The sequence below is a fragment of the Mus caroli genome, chromosome 17 (assembly GCF_900094665.2).
Source record: "Mus caroli chromosome 17, CAROLI_EIJ_v1.1, whole genome shotgun sequence".
In the NCBI taxonomy this organism is placed as follows: Eukaryota; Metazoa; Chordata; class Mammalia; order Rodentia; family Muridae; genus Mus; species Mus caroli.
In genome coordinates, this window is record NC_034586.1 from 22957172 (window position 1) to 22978128 (window position 20957).

The 20957-nt window shown below is 56.1% G+C and overlaps 2 protein-coding genes across 3 annotated transcripts in view; one reads left to right on the top strand and one right to left on the bottom strand.

Annotated features, from left to right (window-relative positions):
• Itpr3 (inositol 1,4,5-trisphosphate receptor type 3) overlaps positions 1 to 12863 on the top strand; it is a 63941-nt gene extending 51078 nt beyond the window's left edge. Inside the window, exons 34-58 of the mRNA XM_021185743.2 lie at positions 1196 to 1316; positions 1551 to 1741; positions 1925 to 2073; positions 2191 to 2299; positions 2389 to 2479; positions 2581 to 2750; positions 4223 to 4397; positions 4472 to 4653; positions 4808 to 5008; positions 5123 to 5233; positions 5577 to 5672; positions 5758 to 5859; positions 5958 to 6044; positions 6425 to 6535; positions 6638 to 6830; positions 6925 to 7050; positions 7386 to 7558; positions 7946 to 8110; positions 8511 to 8703; positions 9120 to 9224; positions 9308 to 9435; positions 9939 to 10104; positions 10582 to 10742; positions 11654 to 11815; positions 12120 to 12863. Coding sequence (XP_021041402.1) covers positions 1196 to 1316; positions 1551 to 1741; positions 1925 to 2073; positions 2191 to 2299; positions 2389 to 2479; positions 2581 to 2750; positions 4223 to 4397; positions 4472 to 4653; positions 4808 to 5008; positions 5123 to 5233; positions 5577 to 5672; positions 5758 to 5859; positions 5958 to 6044; positions 6425 to 6535; positions 6638 to 6830; positions 6925 to 7050; positions 7386 to 7558; positions 7946 to 8110; positions 8511 to 8703; positions 9120 to 9224; positions 9308 to 9435; positions 9939 to 10104; positions 10582 to 10742; positions 11654 to 11815; positions 12120 to 12188 — 3537 coding nt within the window. The 3' untranslated portion in view covers positions 12189 to 12863. The remainder of the gene's footprint in view (positions 1 to 1195; positions 1317 to 1550; positions 1742 to 1924; positions 2074 to 2190; positions 2300 to 2388; positions 2480 to 2580; positions 2751 to 4222; positions 4398 to 4471; positions 4654 to 4807; positions 5009 to 5122; positions 5234 to 5576; positions 5673 to 5757; positions 5860 to 5957; positions 6045 to 6424; positions 6536 to 6637; positions 6831 to 6924; positions 7051 to 7385; positions 7559 to 7945; positions 8111 to 8510; positions 8704 to 9119; positions 9225 to 9307; positions 9436 to 9938; positions 10105 to 10581; positions 10743 to 11653; positions 11816 to 12119) is intronic.
• Positions 12864 to 13324: 461 nt separating this feature from the next.
• The window catches only part of LOC110283871 (ubiquinol-cytochrome-c reductase complex assembly factor 2), an 11589-nt gene continuing 3956 nt past the window's right edge, over positions 13325 to 20957 (bottom strand). Inside the window, exons 2-4 of one of the 2 annotated variants that reach the window (XM_021149426.2) lie at positions 16474 to 16548; positions 15754 to 15823; positions 13325 to 13498 (exon numbers count right to left, since the gene is read on the bottom strand). In XM_021149426.2, the coding sequence (XP_021005085.1) occupies positions 13371 to 13498; positions 15754 to 15823; positions 16474 to 16548 (273 nt within the window). In that variant the 3' untranslated portion in view covers positions 13325 to 13370. Of the gene's footprint in view, positions 13499 to 15753; positions 15824 to 16473; positions 16567 to 20957 lie in introns of both variants that reach the window. The other variant, XM_029471647.1, reaches the window with a different exon arrangement.

A 20957-nucleotide genomic window follows, 5' to 3' on the forward strand; every position in this document is an offset into this window, starting at 1 on the left:
CCACAAGGGGCCCTCCCCCCTTGATCACTCATTGAGAAAATGCCTTACAGTTGGATCTCACGGAGGCATTTCCTCAACTGAAGCTCCTTTCTCTGTGATAACTCCAGCCTGTGTCAAGTTGACACCCAAAACCAGCCAGTACAGACCCCATCTCAAAAAAACAAAGGGGGGAAAAAACCCGCAAGGTTAGATCTAGGAAGGGTGAGTTGTTTTAATACACGTTTGTATACATTTGAGACAAGGAGACTCTGCAAATTTTTATCTGGGCCTGGGCCTGATAGTCCCAGCCCTGAAGAGGCAGAGGCAGGTGGGTCTCTCCGAGTTCAAGGCCAGCCTGTCTCAGAAAAAAAAAAAGTTTTATTTCCCCAGCCTCAACCTGGATAAAGTAGAATTTAAAATAAACCTTTAAAATGCATTGTTGTGTGTGTGTGTTTGTGTGTGTGTGTGAGAGAGAGAGAGAGAGAAAGAGACAGAGAGACAGACAGACAGACAGAGAGACACCGGGTGAGCAGGCCTAGGTCCGGACACAATGTTGCGGAGTCAGATTCTCCTTTGTCTACCCTTCCCTGCATTGTAGCAACTGAACAGAGGTTGCCGGCTTGTGAGACACATGCCTTTATGTTACCCTAGCTGGCTGGCCTGAAGTCTGCCTTTCCTCTCGTTATTTTTTGTTTGGTTTTAAATTGTACTTTATTATTTTGATTTTGGGGGCTGGGTCTCACTCTGTAGCTCTGACTGGCCATGGATGGGCCTGGAACTCACTGAGGTCGGCTTGCCTCTGCTTCCTGAGAGCAGATGTGGGTCACCATGTTCAGTGGGTGTGTGGGTACCTGAGGAGGCAAGAAGAGGGTGCTGGGTCTTCTGTGGCTGGGGTTAAAGCACGCCATGTATCAGACATGGGTGCTAGGAGCTGAACTCCGGCCCTCCAAAGAACAGCCAGTGCTCTAGGCTCTGAGCCAGACTTTGTTTTTGAGCCGTGTAAACACTTTTCCTCACATCATTCTGAAGGAAGGAAAAGGCGATTAGCGTGGCTGTGAGCCCAGGCTAGACCTGTGTACAGTCAGGGGAGGGGGTTCATGGCTAAACTTAGTGACTTTCTATCTGGACCAAAGGTGTGCTGTGGGTAGTGAGGGCCCTGGGCCCATGCCCTGGCTGGGGTGGCTGAGCTGCCTCTGGGGTTGTGTGTCTCCTGCAGACGCACCAGACAATTGTGGTCCAGCTACTGCAGTCCACCACGCGGCTGCTCGAGTGTCCTTGGCTGCAGCAGCAGCATAAGGGCTCCGTGGAGGCCTGTGTCCGCACCCTCGCCATGGTGGGTGAGTAACCATGCCGCCTGCAGGGAACACCAGCCTTATCCCCGAATGTCCCTCGGGGTGATCTATCCTTCCTGGTGTCTCATCTCCTTTTGCTGACTGCAAAGGATCAGGCAGCAAGTGGGTGCTAGATTCCCTGTGTGCCTACCAGGGGCTTGGATGGCACTCACCCCTGTCCCCGTTGGTCTGCCTGCCTGCCTCTTCCCTGCCCTGTACCAGCACTGCCCTCTCTTGCAGCCAAGAGTAGAGCCATCTTGCTGCCGATGGATCTGGATGCCCACATGAGCGCCCTGCTCAGCAGTGGGGGCAGCTGTTCTGCCGCTGCCCAGCGCAGCGCTGCCAACTACAAGACGGCCACCAGGACCTTCCCTCGGGTCATCCCCACTGCCAACCAGTGGGACTACAAGAACATCATTGAGAAGTTACAGGTGGGTGTGGCTGCCCAGCCACCTAGGGAAGGCCTGCTACGCGGTGGTGGGGGAGGGGGGGTTGGGGGCAGGGGTGGAGTTGCTGCTCCTCGGTTGGACACTATTTAGTGTTGAGTGGGTGGGAGGGATATGGTCACGCCCTGGCCACCGTGGGCCAGGTGGTGACCTTGCCCTCCATCCCAGGACATCATCATGGCCCTAGAAGAGCGGCTGAAGCCTCTGGTGCAGGCTGAGCTCTCTGTCCTTGTGGACGTGCTGCACTGGCCCGAGCTGCTTTTTCCAGAGGGCAGTGAGGCCTACCAGCGCTGCGAGAGCGGGGGCTTCCTGTCCAAGTGAGCCGGGCAGCCGTGGTGACCTGGGTCTGGGCAGGGCAACCTGGTGTCAGAGATGGGAGGGGCTGGGGCCACATCAAGGCAGGTGGCCCCCCTACGTCCCCGCTTCTGTCTCAGGCTCATCCGTCACACCAAGGGTCTCATGGAGTCAGAGGAGAAGTTGTGCGTGAAGGTGCTGCGGACGCTGCAGCAGATGCTGCTGAAGAAGAGCAAGTTTGGGGACCGGGTGAGTGTCCCAGCATCACCGGGCCAGAGCAGGTGCTCGGGAGGCAGGCAGGACTTTGCTTGACCGAAAGCCTCATCTTACTCTCCCAGGGCAACCAGCTGCGGAAAATGCTGCTGCAGAATTACCTCCAGAACCGCAAGTCTGGCGCCCGGGGCGAGCTCACTGACCCCACGGGCTCTGGTCAGTGCCATGGCCCCACCCCGCCCTGCCCTGCCCCGCCCCGCCCCGTATGGCTGGCTCTTGCTTCAAACTGCTGTCTCTCACACGAGCTTCTCCCCAAGGCCTGGATCAGGACTGGTCAGCTATCGCTGCCACCCAGTGCCGGCTGGACAAGGAGGGGGCCACCAAGCTGGTGTGTGATCTCATCACCAGCACCAAGAACGAGAAGATCTTCCAGGAGAGCATTGGCCTGGCCATCCGCCTGCTGGACGGGGGCAACACCGAGATCCAGGTGCGGGGGTCAAGGCAGAGGTCCTCCAGCTCAGGGCACTCCCTGCTAGGGAGGAGCTGTGGTGCTGGGGCTGAACCACGGGTGATTGCACATTCTGTACCTGTGCCCGTGTCTGTGACCCTGTGCCTGCCCTGTGCCGTCTGTCCTGTCCCCCTAGGTCTACTCTTCTGGCATTTCAGAGTCTGATCTTCCTTGCCTTCTCTCCTCCATTATTCCAAAGCTCTAACTCCTCTAACCTCCCCATTCATTCATTCATTCACTCATTAATTCTGTTCATTCATTCATTCATTCATTCACTCACTCACTCACTCACTCATTCCTCCATTCACATTTCCCAATCGGCACTCAGCACCAAACTGTGTCACTGACAATGATGTAGGCACCAAGGGCTCAGCTCTGAAAAACAGATGTGATCTCTGTTCTCTTGATACCTGTGTTTTGTAAGGGACATAGGCAGAGTATAGACACACTCTGGGAACCGGGATCCAAGACAAGAGATGAGGAATGCAGGGCACATAAGTTAAAAGGAGCAACAGGCTGGCCTCGTGACTTGGGTTTGCTGTCTCAGTCACTCGGCATGCTAAATCAGGGTCTAGGGGATCCCAGGTTCAAGGCCAGCTTGGGTACTGTCATTCAGCCTTGTCTTAGTACAAAGAGAGAAGAAGGGGTGGGGCAGGCCTTTAATCCCAGCATTTGGGAAGCAGAGGCAGATGGATCTCCATGAGTTGGAGGCCAGCCTGCTATTACATGGTAAGTTTCAGGACAGCCAGAACTATGTAGAAAGACTCTGTCTCAAAACAAACAAAAATAACAACAAAACGAAAATAAGAAAGAAGCCCCATTCCTGGTGGTGGGTGTGATGGCACTCACTTAGCATTCCCAGTGCCTTAGGCTTCATCCCTGCACAGATGGGGTGGCAAACACACAATGGGCAAGCCTAGGCGACAGGGTCGTAGACTAGGGCGATGCTGGAGCTGTGTGGGAAGAGTATGCAGCGCAGCCTGAAGGGGCTGGGGTCTTAGGCAGCAGGCTCTCGGGTGGCTTCCTGGCACTGGGCGCCTGAGGCTTTTCCTCGAGGGAGATGGAGCCACTTAAGGCTTCCTGCAGTGTGAAGACAGGACTTGGGTTTCCAAGGGAGCAGTTTCCAAGTGTGAGCAGCTACTGGAGTGGGTGGCCAGCAGGGTCTGGGCAGAGGCAGCACCCCCACCCCCACCCTCAGCATTGTGGTCAGGGCAGGCTGGCCTTCCAGTTAACTGCTGGGCCTCGAAGCCCATCCCTAGCCCGTCTGGGAGTGCATATGTCTCCCAGACTTCCTGCACTGAGTGTTGTTCTCAAATTCCAACCATAGCCAAGATGACCCTAAATCCTTGACCCTCCTGCTGCCACCTCCTAGGGCTAGCGTGACACCCACTTACCAGTGCCAGTGCCAGGCACGGCGCTGACACCGCTCTCCACCTCCTGTCCTTCCCCAGAAGTCTTTCTACAACCTGATGACGAGCGACAAGAAGTCGGAGCGCTTCTTCAAGGTGCTTCATGACCGCATGAAGCGTGCCCAGCAGGAGACCAAGTCCACGGTCGCTGTCAACATGAGCGACCTGGGCAGCCAGCCTCGTGAGGACCGGGAGCCGGCAGACCCTGCCACCAAAGGTGGAGCTCCGGGCAGATACAGGGTGTGGGGTACCTCACAGGTGACCCTGACCTCATCAAGGCTCTCCCCACAGGACGTGTGTCCTCCTTCTCCATGCCCAGCTCCTCCCGCTATTTGCTGGGCCCTGGCTTGCACCGGGGGCACGATGTGAGCGAGCGGGCTCAGAACAATGAGATGGGGACCTCAGTGTTGATCATGCGGCCCATCCTGCGCTTCCTACAGCTGCTGTGTGAGAACCACAACCGTGACCTGCAAGTGAGCACCTTGCTCGTCCCTGCCTGTCTGCTGCCGCATCTGATCAGCTGGCATCCCTGACTGTCACTGGGCAGGGTCGGCTGCTGGGACTGATGTCCTTCACCTGGTGGGTGTGGCTGTGCTCCGTTTCACCCACCCTGCCTGTGCTCCACAGAACTTCCTGCGCTGTCAGAACAACAAGACCAACTACAACCTGGTGTGTGAGACCCTGCAGTTCCTGGACATCATGTGTGGCAGCACCACAGGGGGCCTGGGGCTGCTGGGGCTCTACATTAACGAGGACAACGTGGGCTTGGTCATCCAGACCTTGGAGACCCTCACAGAGTACTGCCAGGGCCCGTGTCACGAGAACCAGGTGAGCGGCCTCAGGATGGCATGTGCTTGTGAAGAGGCGAAGCTGGTGGGAGTGGGGCTGCGGGGCCACCATGACTGACAGGTCTGGCGCTTGTGTCTCCCACCACCCCATCAGACCTGCATTGTGACTCACGAATCCAACGGCATTGACATCATCACGGCGCTGATCCTCAATGACATCAGCCCGCTTTGCAAGTACCGCATGGACCTGGTGCTGCAGCTCAAGGTGGGGAGCCTGTGAGATGTGCGAGAGTGACAAGGGTACTTGGCGTGTGTGCCGCCATGTTGTGCTGTCCTCGATGGTGCCTCTTCTGCACGTGTGCATTTGGTGAGGTGTGCAGGTTGCACTGGCTATGTAGGTGTATGGGTGTGAAGACGTCACCCTCTTCTTGTATCCCTGAGAGGACTTCCTGTGTGTGTTGGCAGGTGGAGGGCAGGGTAGGTGAGGTAGGCCTATGGGGCTAACACACTGGATGCGTCTCAGCATAGCAGAGCCGTAAGGAGGTTAGAGGGTCACATGGGTCACCCTCAGACCTGGCTTGCTTCCTGCATCCCCTCCTACCCCCCAGGACAATGCCTCCAAGCTGCTCCTGGCTCTGATGGAGAGCCGACATGACAGTGAGAATGCAGAGCGCATCCTCATCAGCCTTCGGCCTCAGGAGCTGGTGAGGACGGGCTGGCAGCAGGTGGGGTCGAGTGCAGAGATGGTACTCAGTGTGTAACAGCAAATGCTGTCCCCCACCCCCTCAGGTGGATGTGATCAAGAAGGCCTACCTGCAGGAGGAGGAGAGGGAGAATTCAGAGGTGAGCCCACGTGAAGTGGGCCACAACATCTACATCCTAGCATTGCAGGTACCGAGTCTGCCCGAGGCCCTGCCCCTCTGGCCACGCCCCCTGAAGCGGTGCCCAGAACTCTCCCGTCCCATCCTGTCCCATCCCATCTTCTGTAGCTTTCCAGGCACAACAAGCAGCTGCAGCACCTGCTGAAGCCAGTGAGGCGCATCCAGGAGGAGGAGGCTGAGAGCATCTCTTCCATGGTACGTCAGGGGTGAGAGTTCGGGGGCGGAGTTGGATGTGGAGCTGGGACCCGAGGGTAGGAATGGGGCTCTGTGGGGATCTGAGGTGAGCAAGGACAGATGGAGACAGAAAGCCACTGTCCTGTGAGGCCAGCCTGTCACCGAGTGAGCTGGGACCTGAGAAACAAGCTGGGGTCTGGGTGTGGGGTTGCAGCAGGCCTGGGGTGCAGTGGTGGAACCCTGACAGAGAAATGAAAGCAAGACCTCCTTGGGTCTGGAATATTCTAGCAGGACCCGGGCAGAGCTGGAAAGGGCACCAGCTCGTCTGTTCTGGTTGGGTGGGATTGGGCTGGGCTGGCTACCGGGCTGACCCAGTGCCCCCTGCCCCACCCCACCCCCAGCTCAGCCTCAACAATAAGCAGCTGTCCCAGATGCTCAAGTCCTCGGCCCCCGCCCAGGAGGAGGAGGAGGACCCGCTGGCCTACTATGAGAATCACACCTCACAGATTGAGGTGAGGTGGGAGAGACACTCACTGGGTGTGAGCTGGGGCGGGGGTGGAGGGGTGCGGTGAGGGCCTCTGCCCAGTGTAACCGGGTGTCGGCGGGTCAATCAGATTGTGCGGCAAGACCGAAGCATGGAGCAGATCGTGTTCCCGGTACCTGCCATCTGCCAGTTCCTGACAGAGGAGACGAAGCACCGGCTCTTCACCACCACTGAGCAGGACGAGCAGGGCAGCAAAGTGAGCGACTTCTTCGACCAATCCTCCTTCCTGCACAACGAGATGGAGTGGCAGCGCCGGCTTCGCAGTGAGGACCAGCGGGTGCCTCCTTCCCTTCCTGGGGCTCCCCTGGGCAGAGGGCTCATCAGGGGCCCCTCATGCCACTCTGTGTCCCCACCCAGGCATGCCGCTCATCTACTGGTTCTCCCGCCGCATGACGCTATGGGGCAGCATCTCCTTCAACCTGGCAGTGTTCATCAACATCATCATTGCCTTCTTCTACCCCTATGTGGAGGGTGCTTCCACAGGTGAGGCTGCCTACCCGCCTTCGCCTGGTGGGGAGACACACCCCTACGCTGTGTCTTGGGCTTGATGCATGCTATGGGGGTCAAGGGACAGACACACTCTGGCCTTATGGAGACAGCCTGAGTGTGTGTGTGAGTGTGTGTGTGTGTGCACATGCGTGCGTGCACACACATGCAGATGTGAGCCAGACACTTGAGATGTCTGCAGCAGCTGCTAGGGCGCAGCAGATGCATCATATCCCTAAGGAAGGCTCCTGGGAAAGGGAGATGGGGTGGGGAAGGCTCTGGAGCTCACACTGGGCCCGTGCAAGCTCGAGTCTCCTGCCCACTGCCCCCAGGCGTGCTGGGCTCCCCGCTCATCTCGCTACTCTTCTGGATCCTCATCTGCTTCTCCATCGCTGCACTGTTCACCAAGCGCTACAGTGTCCGTCCCCTCATCGTGGCGCTGATCCTTCGGTCCATCTACTACCTGGGCATTGGGCCCACGCTCAACATCCTGGGTGCTCTCAATGTGAGTGCGGCGGGGCCCTGTGGCCACCCTGTTCACCTCCCGGCCCCTCCCACTCTCTGTCCCAGCTCCTTGTAGTCAGAGGCTGAGCCTGTTCTGTGTTCCTCCCTCCCACAACCAAGGCAGCCAGGATTCAGACAACAAAAAGGAGCTGCTTCAAGGGCAGGGTGCTGCCCTGGGAGATGGGAGAGAAATCTTTTCCTAACCAGGAGCTGTAAGGCTCCGAGACTCCTGGGCTTCTCTGAGTCCCACTGATGCTCTGCCTCTGGGGATGCGTGAGATCAGTCTGTAGTGTAGCACACACTCATTACCCTGGGCTGGCCGGGCAGGCCTGAGGGTCAGGTTGGGAGGATGGGGCGCTGACCTCCTCGCCCTGCCCTTTCCACCCAGCTGACCAACAAGATCGTGTTTGTGGTGAGCTTCGTGGGCAACCGTGGTACCTTTATCCGAGGCTATAAGGCCATGGTCATGGACATGGAGTTCCTGTACCATGTGGGCTACATCCTGACAAGCGTCCTGGGCCTCTTTGCCCATGAGCTCTTCTACAGCATCCTGGTGAGCCTGTGGCTGGGCTGGGACTGAGGGGGCTTCCAAACCCTAGTCTCCCGTGAGCCTCCAGCTCTCCGGTACAGGATTAGAGATCGGCCAGATCGGCCGACCCGAACCCTCATATGTAATGGCTGCAGGCAGGTTTCTTCTCTGCCCTGTGCCTCTTGACTCCATGTCCTCGAAGCCCGAAACCCGGGGTGGTGGGAGCTAGAGTGCAAAACACTTCGCTGGGAGTGACTGGTGTCTATCCTCCTGGGATGCTTCTCGAACCTCCCTGGTTCTCAGCACCGGGTTCTCCTAGAAGTCTCTCCGTTTGCTCCATTGCAGCCTGGGCACTGCCAGCCCCATCGGTGGAGCCCGTGGGCACTGCCGGGGGGCCTGGCTCATGGAGGTGCTATCCTTGCAGCTCTTTGACCTCATCTACCGAGAGGAGACACTGTTTAATGTCATCAAGAGTGTGACCCGCAATGGCCGCTCTATCCTACTGACCGCCCTGCTGGCCCTCATCCTTGTGTACCTCTTCTCCATCGTGGGCTTCCTCTTCCTCAAGGACGACTTCATCCTGGAGGTGGACCGGCTGCCCGGGAACCATTCCAGAGGTCTTGGGGACTTCCTTTCTGGGGTGGGTGTGTGGGGTGACAGTGGACACGCACAGGTGACTCACCGGTGGCGACACCAGATAGGGCGACAGGGCGTGCTTAGTCCTCCAGGCTCCTGCCTTCCTCTTGTTGGATTTTGAGGAGGTCTAGCCTACATCAACCTGCACCCCTGTGCATGCCTGTTAGCTCGATGCAGTCAGAAGGGTGGGCAGAGCCTTGACAGCCTCTGGCTTGATTTGTATCTGTCATTCGTGCAGAGCTTGGTGCTGGGCCCAGAGTCACAGAGACCCTACTATCTGTGTGACAGTCTCTGTGCGAGCCAGCAGGGCCAGGAGCGGCTTCCCAGGACAGACTAGAGAGATGCTATGGTCAGACAGACATTCGGATCCTTGTGACCTTGTTGCTGTCTTCTCCAGCCAGCCCCCTGGGGATGCCACACGGAGCTGCCACATTTATGGGCACATGTAGCGGGGACAAGATGGACTGTGTCTCTGAGGTCTCGGTGCCTGAGATCCTAGAAGGTGAGACCGGCGTCTGCAGGATAGGATGGGGTGGGTGGGGCGGAATGGGCAGCCCCAGGTCCGAACATACTGACCACCCACAGAGGACGAGGAGCCTGATAGCACGGAGCGGGCCTGTGACACTCTACTTATGTGTATTGTGACCGTCATGAACCACGGGCTGAGGAATGGTGGTGGCGTGGGCGACATCCTCCGCAAGCCCTCCAAAGATGTGAGCACCTTCCCACCTGTCCTGTGGATGCTCCCATACCCAGCCAGTTTCTGTGACACTGTCCAGAGCCATCAGCTTCCCAACCCAGCACACTGTAGAGGCTACAAGGGTCACCACGGCAACCAGTCTTGGCTCTGAGACTTGGGGAGGTGTGTGCCATCAGCAGTCAGCGGCTTCCTCAGCCCAGAGAGGGAAGGCAAGGTGGAGCCTCAGCTTGGCTTGGGCAGCCAGCAGCCCTGTGTCCATCACTGATCTCTGGCTTAGACCAAGGTTCGGGAATGTGAGAGGCGCGGCATCCGGGCTGCGGATCCGGGAGCTCGCAGCTGCCCTCCCTGTTAACCAAGTTAGAGGCAGAAACAAGCCCTGTTTTGTTAGCAGGACTTGCCACACGCGACAAACTTGTAAGGGCTTCCTCCTGGTCAGCCATTGCCAAATGTTAGCTGGTGGCATCTTTCTGGTTGGCAGCTGGGGGTCACTGTTGTCGGTGTCCCCGTGCTCTGCAGGAGTCACTCTTCCCCGCCAGGGTGGTGTATGACCTCCTGTTCTTCTTCATCGTCATCATCATCGTGTTGAACCTCATCTTTGGGGTGATCATCGACACCTTCGCCGACCTGCGCAGCGAGAAGCAGAAGAAGGAGGAAATCCTCAAGACCACGTGCTTCATCTGTGGTGAGGTTCACTTCCTCGCTCGGCTGTTGGCTTCCCACTGCACGGCTGGAGGCATCCGAGCCACGGCACCCAGTCCCACCCTTGCTGACCTGGCCTGAGGTGGGATCATTGGGGCCCGAGAAGCCACTGCTTCGAGCCCTTGGGCCTCCAGGAGAGGAACTTGATGCCACTGTGGTCTCAGGCTTCTTCTGGTTTTAGTCCATGGCTCCTTCTGCACCCAGTCATGTCCTCACCAGTGGCCAGGGCCCAGAGAGCAGGGCTCACCTGGCAGGCCATGCTGTTGACCCAGCTGTCACTGTCACCGCTGGGCTCAGGTAATCCTGATGTTCCCAGAGTCCCTAGTGCGCTCTCAGCCATGTGTAGTGGTGTCCCCACCGCTAAGCATTGGAGCTTGAACAGGGTCCCGCATCACCCAGGAGAGCTGTTAGGAGCAGTCCCCGTGGTGGTCCTCAGCGGTGGCCCTCCTTCTGCCCCCAGGTCTGGAGAGGGACAAGTTTGACAACAAGACGGTGTCCTTCGAGGAGCACATCAAACTGGAGCATAACATGTGGAACTACCTGTACTTCATTGTACTGGTCCGAGTCAAGAACAAGACGGACTACACCGGCCCAGAGAGCTACGTGGCTCAGATGATCAAGGTGAGGGTGTCCGCGCGCCCGGGCTCATTGACACCTGGGAGGAGGCACAACAGCTGCTGGCCTTGGCCTGAGGGGTGACAGCTGCAGTGGCTTGTGGGGTCAGCCAAGGAGTGAGGAGCAGCTGGGGCCAGCCTTCACTGTGCAAAGCCCTGCTAGCCACCACCACCCGTGGGTGGACCCATGCTCCTGCTATGTGGAGAAAGCAAACTTGCAATGAATCTGTCAGCCCCAGAGAAGCGTGGTGAACCAACCCCGCCTCCCCCCACCCCTGCACAGCAGCAGTTGGGGGATTGGGCAGTGGAGTGAGGAGACCCCACTGAGGGATGTAGATTCCCCACGGGGCCTCTTTTAGAAGGCACAGCAAGGGAGAACAGCTTCCTAAAGTCAACATTGTCCCAGTCAGAGAGAAAGCCTGGAGCAGCTTAAAAATACCAGGCTTAGAGGAATTAAACACAATCCTCCTAACTTCTAGTCACTGTGGCAGGGCCGAGTTTGGTCTAGAGAGGTTTAACTGTTGGTCTGAGAATTCACAGCTGTGACAGGGAACCAGCAAACTGCTTGGCTCGAGCCCTTCTCCCCTGCTTCTCTCTCTATCCCGGGAAGCATGGCTTCCCTTCTCTCAGAGGCTCCCCCTCCCAGACTGCCATCTGTGTGACTCTCCTGTTCCCTGAGCACGGGACATGCTCGTCTGCAGCAGCGGAAAGGAAGGGAGCAAGTCTGGGTCTTGGTCTTTCTGCTCCGTGGCTGTGGCGGGGAGTGAGCAGATGGTCTACAGGAGGATGGAGCCATCTCACGGAAGGCAGCCCACCTGGGAGGACCCAAGCCAGTTCAGATTTTCCCATGTCATGCCCCCTGCTGGCCGTCTGGTAAAGGGCATGGCCCTCTCTCACGGCGGCGGCACTCTGTTCCAGAACAAGAACCTGGACTGGTTCCCGCGGATGCGCGCCATGTCCCTGGTGAGCGGCGAGGGGGAGGGGGAGCAGAATGAGATCCGCATCCTGCAGGAGAAGCTCGGCTCCACCATGAAGCTGGTGTCGCACCTCACCTCCCAGCTCAATGAGCTCAAGGAGCAGGTGTGTTCCCAGTCTCAGTGTCCCAAGCTACCATGTTGGGTGGGAACCCTGGTTCAGGTGGAGGCTTGTGCAGCAGCCAGGAAGGGCCTCCAAGGCTTACGGTGGTGGGAACCTCCTCTGCCTGTAGCAGCAGCTCCCCAGTGCAGCTCCCTAGCCCCTCGCTGTGGTCTCCTGACTGCACCGGATCAAGGGTTTGACTTGCCGACTGAGGGTTGCGGCTGACCATCTGCCATCAGCTTAATGGTAGCTGGGCCCTTTGGGGAGGATGCAGACTTTCCCGGTGCTGATGTCTTGTTTAACTCAGATGACGGAGCAGCGGAAACGGAGGCAGCGTCTGGGCTTTGTGGATGTGCAGAACTGCATGAGCCGCTGAGCAGAGCCACCGAGGCCCCCTGCAGACAGCACTGCCCTTCCTTCAGGTCAGGTGGCCCATACCCTCTGGAAGCCAGATGCCCACCCCACCTCCAGCTCTGCTGTCAATCTCCCTCCCCAAGCCAAACTCTGGCCAGCAGGAATGCTTCACAGCAGTCCTGCTTAGTACCGTTGAAGAGACTCAGTTTACCTTAGTGCCTTAGAGGATGCTAGGTCCTCTGACTGACATTCCTCAGTGGTCCTCACAGGTGGTTATAGGGGGGCTGCCTCTCACCTCCGAGCACTACATTGTGGCTGTCCCCTGCCCGCCTGCCCGCCTTCTGTCCTGGATCAGGAAGATGGTAGCCTGCTGTTAGTAGCTTCACAGGGCTTTTATGTTTAACTTATTCCCAGGGGCCGTCCCACCCTGCTGTGCCTGTACAGTTCCCAGTGCCTGTGCCTGCTGGGGACAGTGTGGCCCTGTCCCAGTAGCCTGATGACTCAGGGTGGACCTTGCTCCCAGGACTTGTCTCTCCCCAGGTTTTGTAGGCAAGCCTCACAAGCCGAGGGACAGGACTGGGCTGTGTGAAAGTGGCTTTTGACAGCTTCTCTCTTTTTGGTGTAATGTTTTACATGTCCTGTGTCCTGGGGACTAATGTGTTAATTGCCTTAAATAAATTAATAGACTCCAAGTCCATCCACAGGGTCATACTTCTGCCTCCCGCACAGCTAGAGGCTACAGAGGCCAACACCCTGCTGGCCCTGTCACCTACTGCACCCCAACACCTGCCAGTGCTCTGGTGACCTGCCGGGCTCTGCTAGATCCCTTTGCCTACCTGTAGGACATCCCGGTGGGATTTAAGCACCCGACAGAAGTGAGGCTCTAAGCAGAGTAAGGTGGCCGTGTACTTGGGCATGTGCGTTTGTGGTGGGCTGGAGTAGCCTGAGTGGGAAGGCCAGGCAGGGTGCCCATGCTGGCCTCCCTTCCCTTTACTGTTGGCCACAGGATGCCGTCTCCACACACACGACAGGGAGCTGACAATCCTTCCTGGGGCTGCAGAGCTCAGGCTGGGAGGGATGCCCTGGACTGTATGCTGTATAGCACCCCTGCTCAGGCTGTAGCACCTGAGGCAGATGAGTGAGTTCCAAACCAGGAGGGTGGGAGAAACCGGGCAGTTTTATTGATGAGTATCAGACCCCACGGTCAGGTCCGTGGGCGGGACAGGACCCGAGTCCAGGCCTTGTGCTTCTCCTCGGGCCTGGTGGGCGCAAACTTCTCCTGCAGTTTCTTCCACATGCTCTTATCCATCTCTTGGAACTCTTCCAAAGTGTCTGCACAGGGAGAGAGAACAGGCAGACGTCGTCTTACACTTGCCCATGGGGACGCCGCGTGGGGCTGTCCCCAAAAGAGCATGCTCTGCTTCCTGTGTCCCAGGCAGTGGGTCCTCTCTGGTTACTGCCCGCCCCCCTCAACCCCACAAATATACGTTCCTGCCTCACTCCACATGCACCTGCAAGGCCATGGCCTTCTCCTTCCCAACCTGACTGTGCTCTCCTCAGCAGTGTCAAGGCACTCTTTCTGCCCCACATATGCACACATCAAGAAATGGCCCCAACTTTCTTCTCCAGCTTGGCCTCCTAATGTCTACATCAGTAGGAACCAGGTAGAGGGAGGCAAGGTCCTGGCTGTGGGAGCACATCAAGATAAGGAGCTGTCAGCAGTGTGGACCCTGTAGGCTGGAGGGGAGGGACATGGACACCCCTACCCTACCCCACCAAATCCCTGAACCCTTGCAACCTTCTGTTCATCTGTGAAACCAGGCTGGGTGTGTGGCAGTCAGGGTAATGTACCTAGCACTAGAGGGAGAGAAAGGTCACACCTTCACAGTGGTGGCAGGGTGTCTGTGTTCATGCACGTGTGCAGAGCCATGTTTAAGAACCACACGAGCCAGGCGGCGGTGGTGGCACACACCTTTAATCACAGCACTCAGGGCAGATGCAGGTGGATCTCTTAAGTTCGAGACCAGCCTGGTCTACAGAGTGAGTTCCAAGATGGCCAAGGCTAAGCAGAGAATCAATACTTGTAACGCCCCAGCTCTCCTTGCACACATGCAATGACACGGTCAGCCCTTCCCTACACTGACGCTGTGGCTCGGTGCTTTCCCCTGGGGTGGTCCTGTGTCAGCCTTCTCACCTCTTTTCACCAAGGCTGGCACGGCCCTACCCTGACAATGGTGACAACCATGGTTACATGTCCACAGGGCTCAGGGCATCACTTAGCAGACCTCTTGTTCTATACCCTAGATATTAAACTCAGACATTGTCACAGTACTGTTTAGCTTTTAGGCCCATTTTAGCACAAGCACTAGCTGCAATTACTGTTTATGGACAGTGGCTCACACCAGCCTGGAGCACTCACCATGTGGCCACCACAGCAGTGCCTCCCACCCTGGGACTTTCCCAAGTCCACATTCCCACACAAGGTGCCAAGGGTGACACACAGGGATGGCTGCTCTGCTCTACTCCCCTCTACACTAAAGTGTGGCCAGGAGCCACACTGCAGGCCTGCCTGCTCCTGGGGGTGTGGAGAGCCTTATTTGGGTGGTACTGGTTCCACACAATTGCAACAAAAACACAAGGCCTGCTGTGCACACATTGTCAGGGTTTCCGGGGCTGACGGGAAGCCAGACCAACAGTCTCCATGTCCCCTGCTGCCCGCCCAGAGGCTTTCTGAGCAGAAGGGGCAAGGACAAGATGGCGGGAAGCTGAGTCCATGCTGAGCCCACTCTCCGATCCCTCACAGACACTGCTGGTCATGCATGCTCAGGGGTGTGGGAGTAAATTATATGTCAGTGAGACAAACACCTCAAAGACCTGCTCCACTGACACACCAGGGGACATTCCCAGATTACCATCTGCCCAGAAGGGCAAGAATTCTGGAAGGTCAAATCTTCATGGCCAAAAGGAAGGAGAAATTTCTAGAGTACCAGACAGCCAACATTCAGGGCCCTACCCTCCCAGAAAAGGTTAGCCTATTTTTATATACAATATCCTTGGCAATAAAAATAGCAGTTTTCCAGTACCTACCTGCTCTGACCCTTTCAGTGACAATAGAAATGGGGAAGTGAGGAGGGGTGGCTGGCAGGGGCTTCCTTCCTATGAGCTGGGTTCTAGCCATGACTCCCAAACAGACCTCGTTAGACGCATATCAAACCTGCAGACCACATCTCCGGGGACAGATAACTCACAGACGGATATCCCCATACTCATTCACTGAATGGCTTTTTGTTTTAATTAAAAGCCTCATTGTTTACAAAGCCCCCTTAGGACCATAAAAATAAAATTATTTTCCTTCCAAACTGAATCCAATGACTTCCAATTTGGCTAATCTGTTCCCAGCCAGCAGCCTTGAACTAAAAGCACTAAAGATGGTCTTGTCTTCTAAATAATGCCTTTGACCTCCCATACTCTGTGGCTTCCTCGGGGCCACTCAAGGCTTTCCATCATGCAAAGCTGTCTTAGTAGGCAAGCCTCTATCCTGGCTGGTGAAAGCAAACCAACCAGAGAGGGCAGCCATGCCTTCATACCTGTGGACAGGATCAGCTTGTACTCTTCCACGGACAGGCCACTGAAGCTGGTGTCTCTGGGGCGAGGGTACTGGGGCAGGGGCAGGAGAGAAGGAACATGTTAGTTCCGCACACACGGGCCTTCCTCTGCATGGAGGCAGTTTACCAGGTGCCCAGGCCCGAGACCCGACAATGAAGGGGACAGCGCCACCTGGAGGCCAGGCCCCGCAGGAGCCACAGCCGTGGCGATCTCAGCAGGCTCGGGCCTCCGTGCTCTAAGCAGCAGGGACCAGGTTGGGAGCTGGTGTTTGGAAGGAAGCCTTCGGCACACAGCCTCTTCCATTTGGCCATGTCTATTTGTGGAGCTCCTGACATAATTTTCCAGTCTGGGAAGAACTACCCTCCGTGGAATTGAACAGTAAGCTCGCTAAGGCTGAGGAGGAGTGAGCCTTGGTGGGACAGGATCGTCCTAGTACTCCATCTTGATCAGCGTGCTACACCAGGTCCAACTGAGTGAGAAATACTAACAGGAGTGTGCGCTGGCACACACAGAAGCATGGTTTTTATTCAGAGAACCTTTAAAGGTCTCTGCTGGGCACCATTGTTGGCTTAGCTGAAAGTACTAGGTTACATCTCAAAGTGGCAACCACAATTCTTTGCAGATGCTGTATAACCAGGTTTCCCTCATTATGCCTGGCCCTCCCCTCGGAGGCTGGGATACAAAGGCCTGCACCCACTCACCTTGTGCTTGTAGTAGTTTGAATGCAGTCGTGCTAAGCTCTCGTACATCTGATCACAGGCCTCAGGTTCTGCAATCTGAAAGACAGCGTGTCCCTGGGAAGTGAACGGAGGAGGTGGGACCCCACGATGCACCCATACTTTGATGGGGGGCTATGCACACAATGTATTCAGAGGAGGGCCCGGCGTGCGGGAAGCAAACCCCCCTGTAGCTCCTGAGAAAAAAGTCACCTCCAGGGATGAAAAGCCCCATCTCACCCGCCCCTGACCCGTAGGATCCCTGAGCCCTCAACAAACCAACAAAAGCGTTCAGCAGCTCTTTGCACCTTGGGAACAGCATGTCATGTGTGGGTAGAAATGCTGGGGGCAGAGTGGGCTCCAGGGACCCACAAAGCAGCTCAAGTGATGGCAGGGACGAAGGCCCTCCCAGGGAAGGGTGCTGCCATGGAGGCCCAGGGGCACAAGAAAGCCTGTTCGGAAAGCAAGCAAGCTTTGTGACCTGAGATCAGTGTAAAGTGCATTAAATATTCTTTATGAAAGACCCAACAACAAATGAGCCGAGTGAACCTGCAGCACGTCCATCTCTAAGCAAGGAGCTCTGAGACGGCAGGGGAGAGAGCCAACCAGAAAAACAAACACACACCTGCAACCCCAGCACTTGGGCAGGATGGAGTGTGATGTCAGCCTGGGCTACAAAGAGAGCTCCAGCAGACCCTGGCCTATAGCGGATACACAGCTCAAGAGTAAAGGAGACCGTGTTGCAAAGCCAAGACCAGGAAGAAAGCCCAGAGCATGCGCACGGACCTATGGGAAGCCAGGTTTTTCTGTCCTTCAGACCTTTACTCTTTAGCCCTTCCTTTTCTCCACCCTTGCCGTTTGTCTATGAACCTCATTACATTTCTCTGCCAGGACTTCTTAAAGATCTCAGAACAAAACTCCCTTTTATAGTTTTCCCAGAATTCAAATGACGGCTTTTTTCTTCCCTGACTTAAACCCTTTCTTGAAGAGTGAGCATATAAATAAATAAGCATTGCAGCGAGGCAGCCTGTGTGTCTTCTGCCTGCATGTCAAACGAGGTCCCAGTTCTCAGCCGGCACAGCCCCAGCCCTGCTTGCCTTTCTACAGATGGTCCCCCTGCTCAAGGTCAGCAGGGGCTGTCCAAGAGGCCAGCAGGAGAGGGGGGGGGCTGTGGGTTGACACGAGTGAGCTACATAACTAAGACATTAAAACAGGAAGATGCGTGGGGCTGACATCTCCCTGACAAGGGCTGGCAGGACAAAGGGTGGCAGACATGTCCTCCAAGGAGGGTATGTGCGGCACACTGCTGATGCTGCTTCCTTTAGGTATGTGCGCGTGTACATGAGTGTGTGTGCGTGCGTGCGTGCGTGCATGCATGCATGGTCAGGGTCTCTGCAGTCCTCCGGCCCCTGCCCTCTGAATGCTGGATTAAAGGTGAGCTACCATGCCTGCCAGCACACTGCTTCTTGAGCAAGCGTGGGTAACAAGCCACACAGCACAGAGGCAGAGCACACAAACCCCAAGCTCTCGGCCACGGACACAGAATGCATCATGTTCACTCAAATGTCAGGACACAGGGGCTCCCACTCCTAGCTGAGGTGCTGGGCACATGGGGACAGGTACTCCTTGGCTCACTGGCTGGCCTGCCCAGCCTACTTAGAGCCTACAGGGCAGAGAGAGAACCTGTCTTTAAAAAAAGGGAGGGAGGGAGGAAGGGAGGAACAAAAGGGTGGACAGTATTTGAGGACTGACAGCAGAAGCTGCCCTCTGCATGTGCTCGTGCAAATGTGCATGCACACACAGCTGCACATATGCAGCTGCACTCACAAACAGCAGTTACATGGTGTCTAAGGTCACTTCTTTTGCTTGTGCTCTCCACACTGGGCCAACCATCCACTTACAAACTCCACAACTTGCACAAGGCACCTGACTGTACAGCCTTGGTACAAGAGGACTCTTATGAATATCTGACTATGTGTCACCTTTTGTCCTATGCCTTGTTCCGTTTCCATCTTTTATGCACTGCCACTTTATAGAATTACTGGTGAACCTAACTTTAAAGGAAGCGATAATAAGCCCCCGCCTCTTAGGGCAGTGTGAAGTTGAAGGAGATGGCATAGCTGCTCCTGGCCAGGAACATGAGGTAACAGAGCCAGCGTGTGCTGCGATGAAGCACTGTACTGGGGCCTACATTTCAATACAAACAGGTAAGAGAGCACTGCTCAGACCAACACAGAGCACACAGGGTGTGTGATGTGCTGGAGCCTGTGCAGGGGGAGCCAGGGAAGACTGGAGAAACATCCCAGCAGACACCAGCTGGAACACAGCCAGGAAGGGTCCAAGGAGTGTGCATGAGTGGCCAGTGCCACTCAGCTAGGAGTGCTACTGGGGTTGGAGGCAATGCAGTGAGAACTGGACCTGACCTGGACATCTCTGGGCAGCCACTAAGCATCCCATGGTCAGGCAGGGGGCTCTGCCAAAAGCTGTTCTCACACCTGCACCCTGCCTGATGGTGGCACCACCATCAGGCTGCCACCCTAGTGCGAAGCAGGGGCAGCCTGCACAGCAATCAGACCTGAGCCCCTGCAGAGGCCACCCCACAGGATGAGCACGGAGGACAGGTGTTCTCTGTTCCCGGTGCTCATGGAGCTTTGTAGGCAGTGATGGTGGCACAGGTCTATCATCTCAGAACTCAGGAAGCAGGAGGGTGGCAAGTTCAAGGCCAGCCTCAGGGTCTAGATAACACAATGCAAAATTACCTGTCATCTAATTTTCTACTAGGTCAAGTGTCTACAAAAGGCTGGAAAGCAGCCCAGCAAAGGTAAAGGGAGCTTGCAACATGCCAATTTCTAGTAAATTCTTACTGCCTAGGGAGAGACAGCAAGCAACAAGCCCCATTTCAGGATCCCTGTTGTATCTAACTCCAGTCTTGTTTGCTACTTGACTGCCCCCAGTGAGACTCCAGCCTTGTCCTGTATCTACCTACACCTCACCTCCATTCACAGACGAGCACAAATCCTCTGGAAGCTGGGACACCAGCATTTCTCATGAAACCTATGGGTTTTAGCAAAGATTCCTACAGCAAAGCCTCACATTACCTGGACTTGCATTTGCACCTAATGCGATTAAAGACATTTTGGGACAAAGAACTACACATGGGCATTATGAAAAATTTAACGCTGTTCCCCACACGTGAATGAAATGGAGGCTCGGAGAGGAGCGCCCTTCACAGCTCCATCTCATTCCCTCCGTGTTTCCCTGCTCAGCCGTCAGTAAATTTCTCTTTACCATATTAAACTTTTATACATACAAATCTACATCGGTGCCACAGGCGCTGATTTCGATTTTCAAAATTGAATTTTGGGTGGTGACAGCAATTCGTACTGGGGACCCTATTCCGGCGGCACAAGAGAAGCCTGAGCACACTGGGGAGGCGCTGCAGACTGCTCTGCTAATGAAGGTGGGGCTGGGTCCGGTCCAGGAGGCTCATGGTTCCAGGACTCCGTAATGAACTTCTGACAGGAACCATGCTGACCTGGAGTGCTTTCCTGCCAATGAAATTGGGTGTCTATTTCTTCAGCACCTACTATGGAAGGTGCACTGCTAGAGAACCAGACTGTGAGGGACATAAAGGAGCAGCCAGCAGTCAAGGAGGGGACAAGAAATGAGCACACTGAAAACCAACCTGGCCTCGAGCTGTGTGGAGCTGAGTGGCAGTCAGGGCATGGCAACATTGCAGAGCTCAACAGGACAGGTGTGGGTGTGAGGGTGGAGAATCACACGGACAGGGCAGAGCAGACACGGTCCCTAACTGTCTGAGCAGGAGCAGGAGAGTCACACGAAGGGGCACAGCAGACATGGTCTTTAAGTGTCTGAGCTTGAGCAGTTGCGGAGAGAGGGCGCAGGACAAGCTGACCAGCAGGTTAGGTTTCTGGAGTGTGGAGTACAGCGTCCAAAGTCACTGGGTCTCAAAGATCAAGAAAGACTTCAGTTCTGAAGGCAGAGCAAGGGCCTATGAGGGCAGGGTACTGAGGCAGGAATGGGAGGCCTGGACACCAAGGTTGGCAGGCACTGAAGGCCTGGAGTTGACGAAGTAGGGACCACTACTGGATGCAGCCATTTGCCTGAGAGGAGCAAGCTGCACTGCACTTTTATACACACACACACACACACACACACACACACACACACACTCCAAAGCGAGGGTAAGAACGACAATGGCACTCAGCCCATCCTAGACACCGCTCTCCTCACACCCCAGTTTTGTAGTGCCTGCAGCATAAGAGAGTACATGCTGTCCTTAGACCACGTCCCCAAAGTCTGAGTCACACTGAGATGCCTTCTCTGTGGCTGCCATGTGCCAGGCAGCCCCATTGAGATGCTGAGCCCAGGCCTCCTGGACGACTACACTCACGCCTCGGATCCCTTATGAGATGCCGGCACTGTTCCTTGCTAGAAACCTCCTTGGA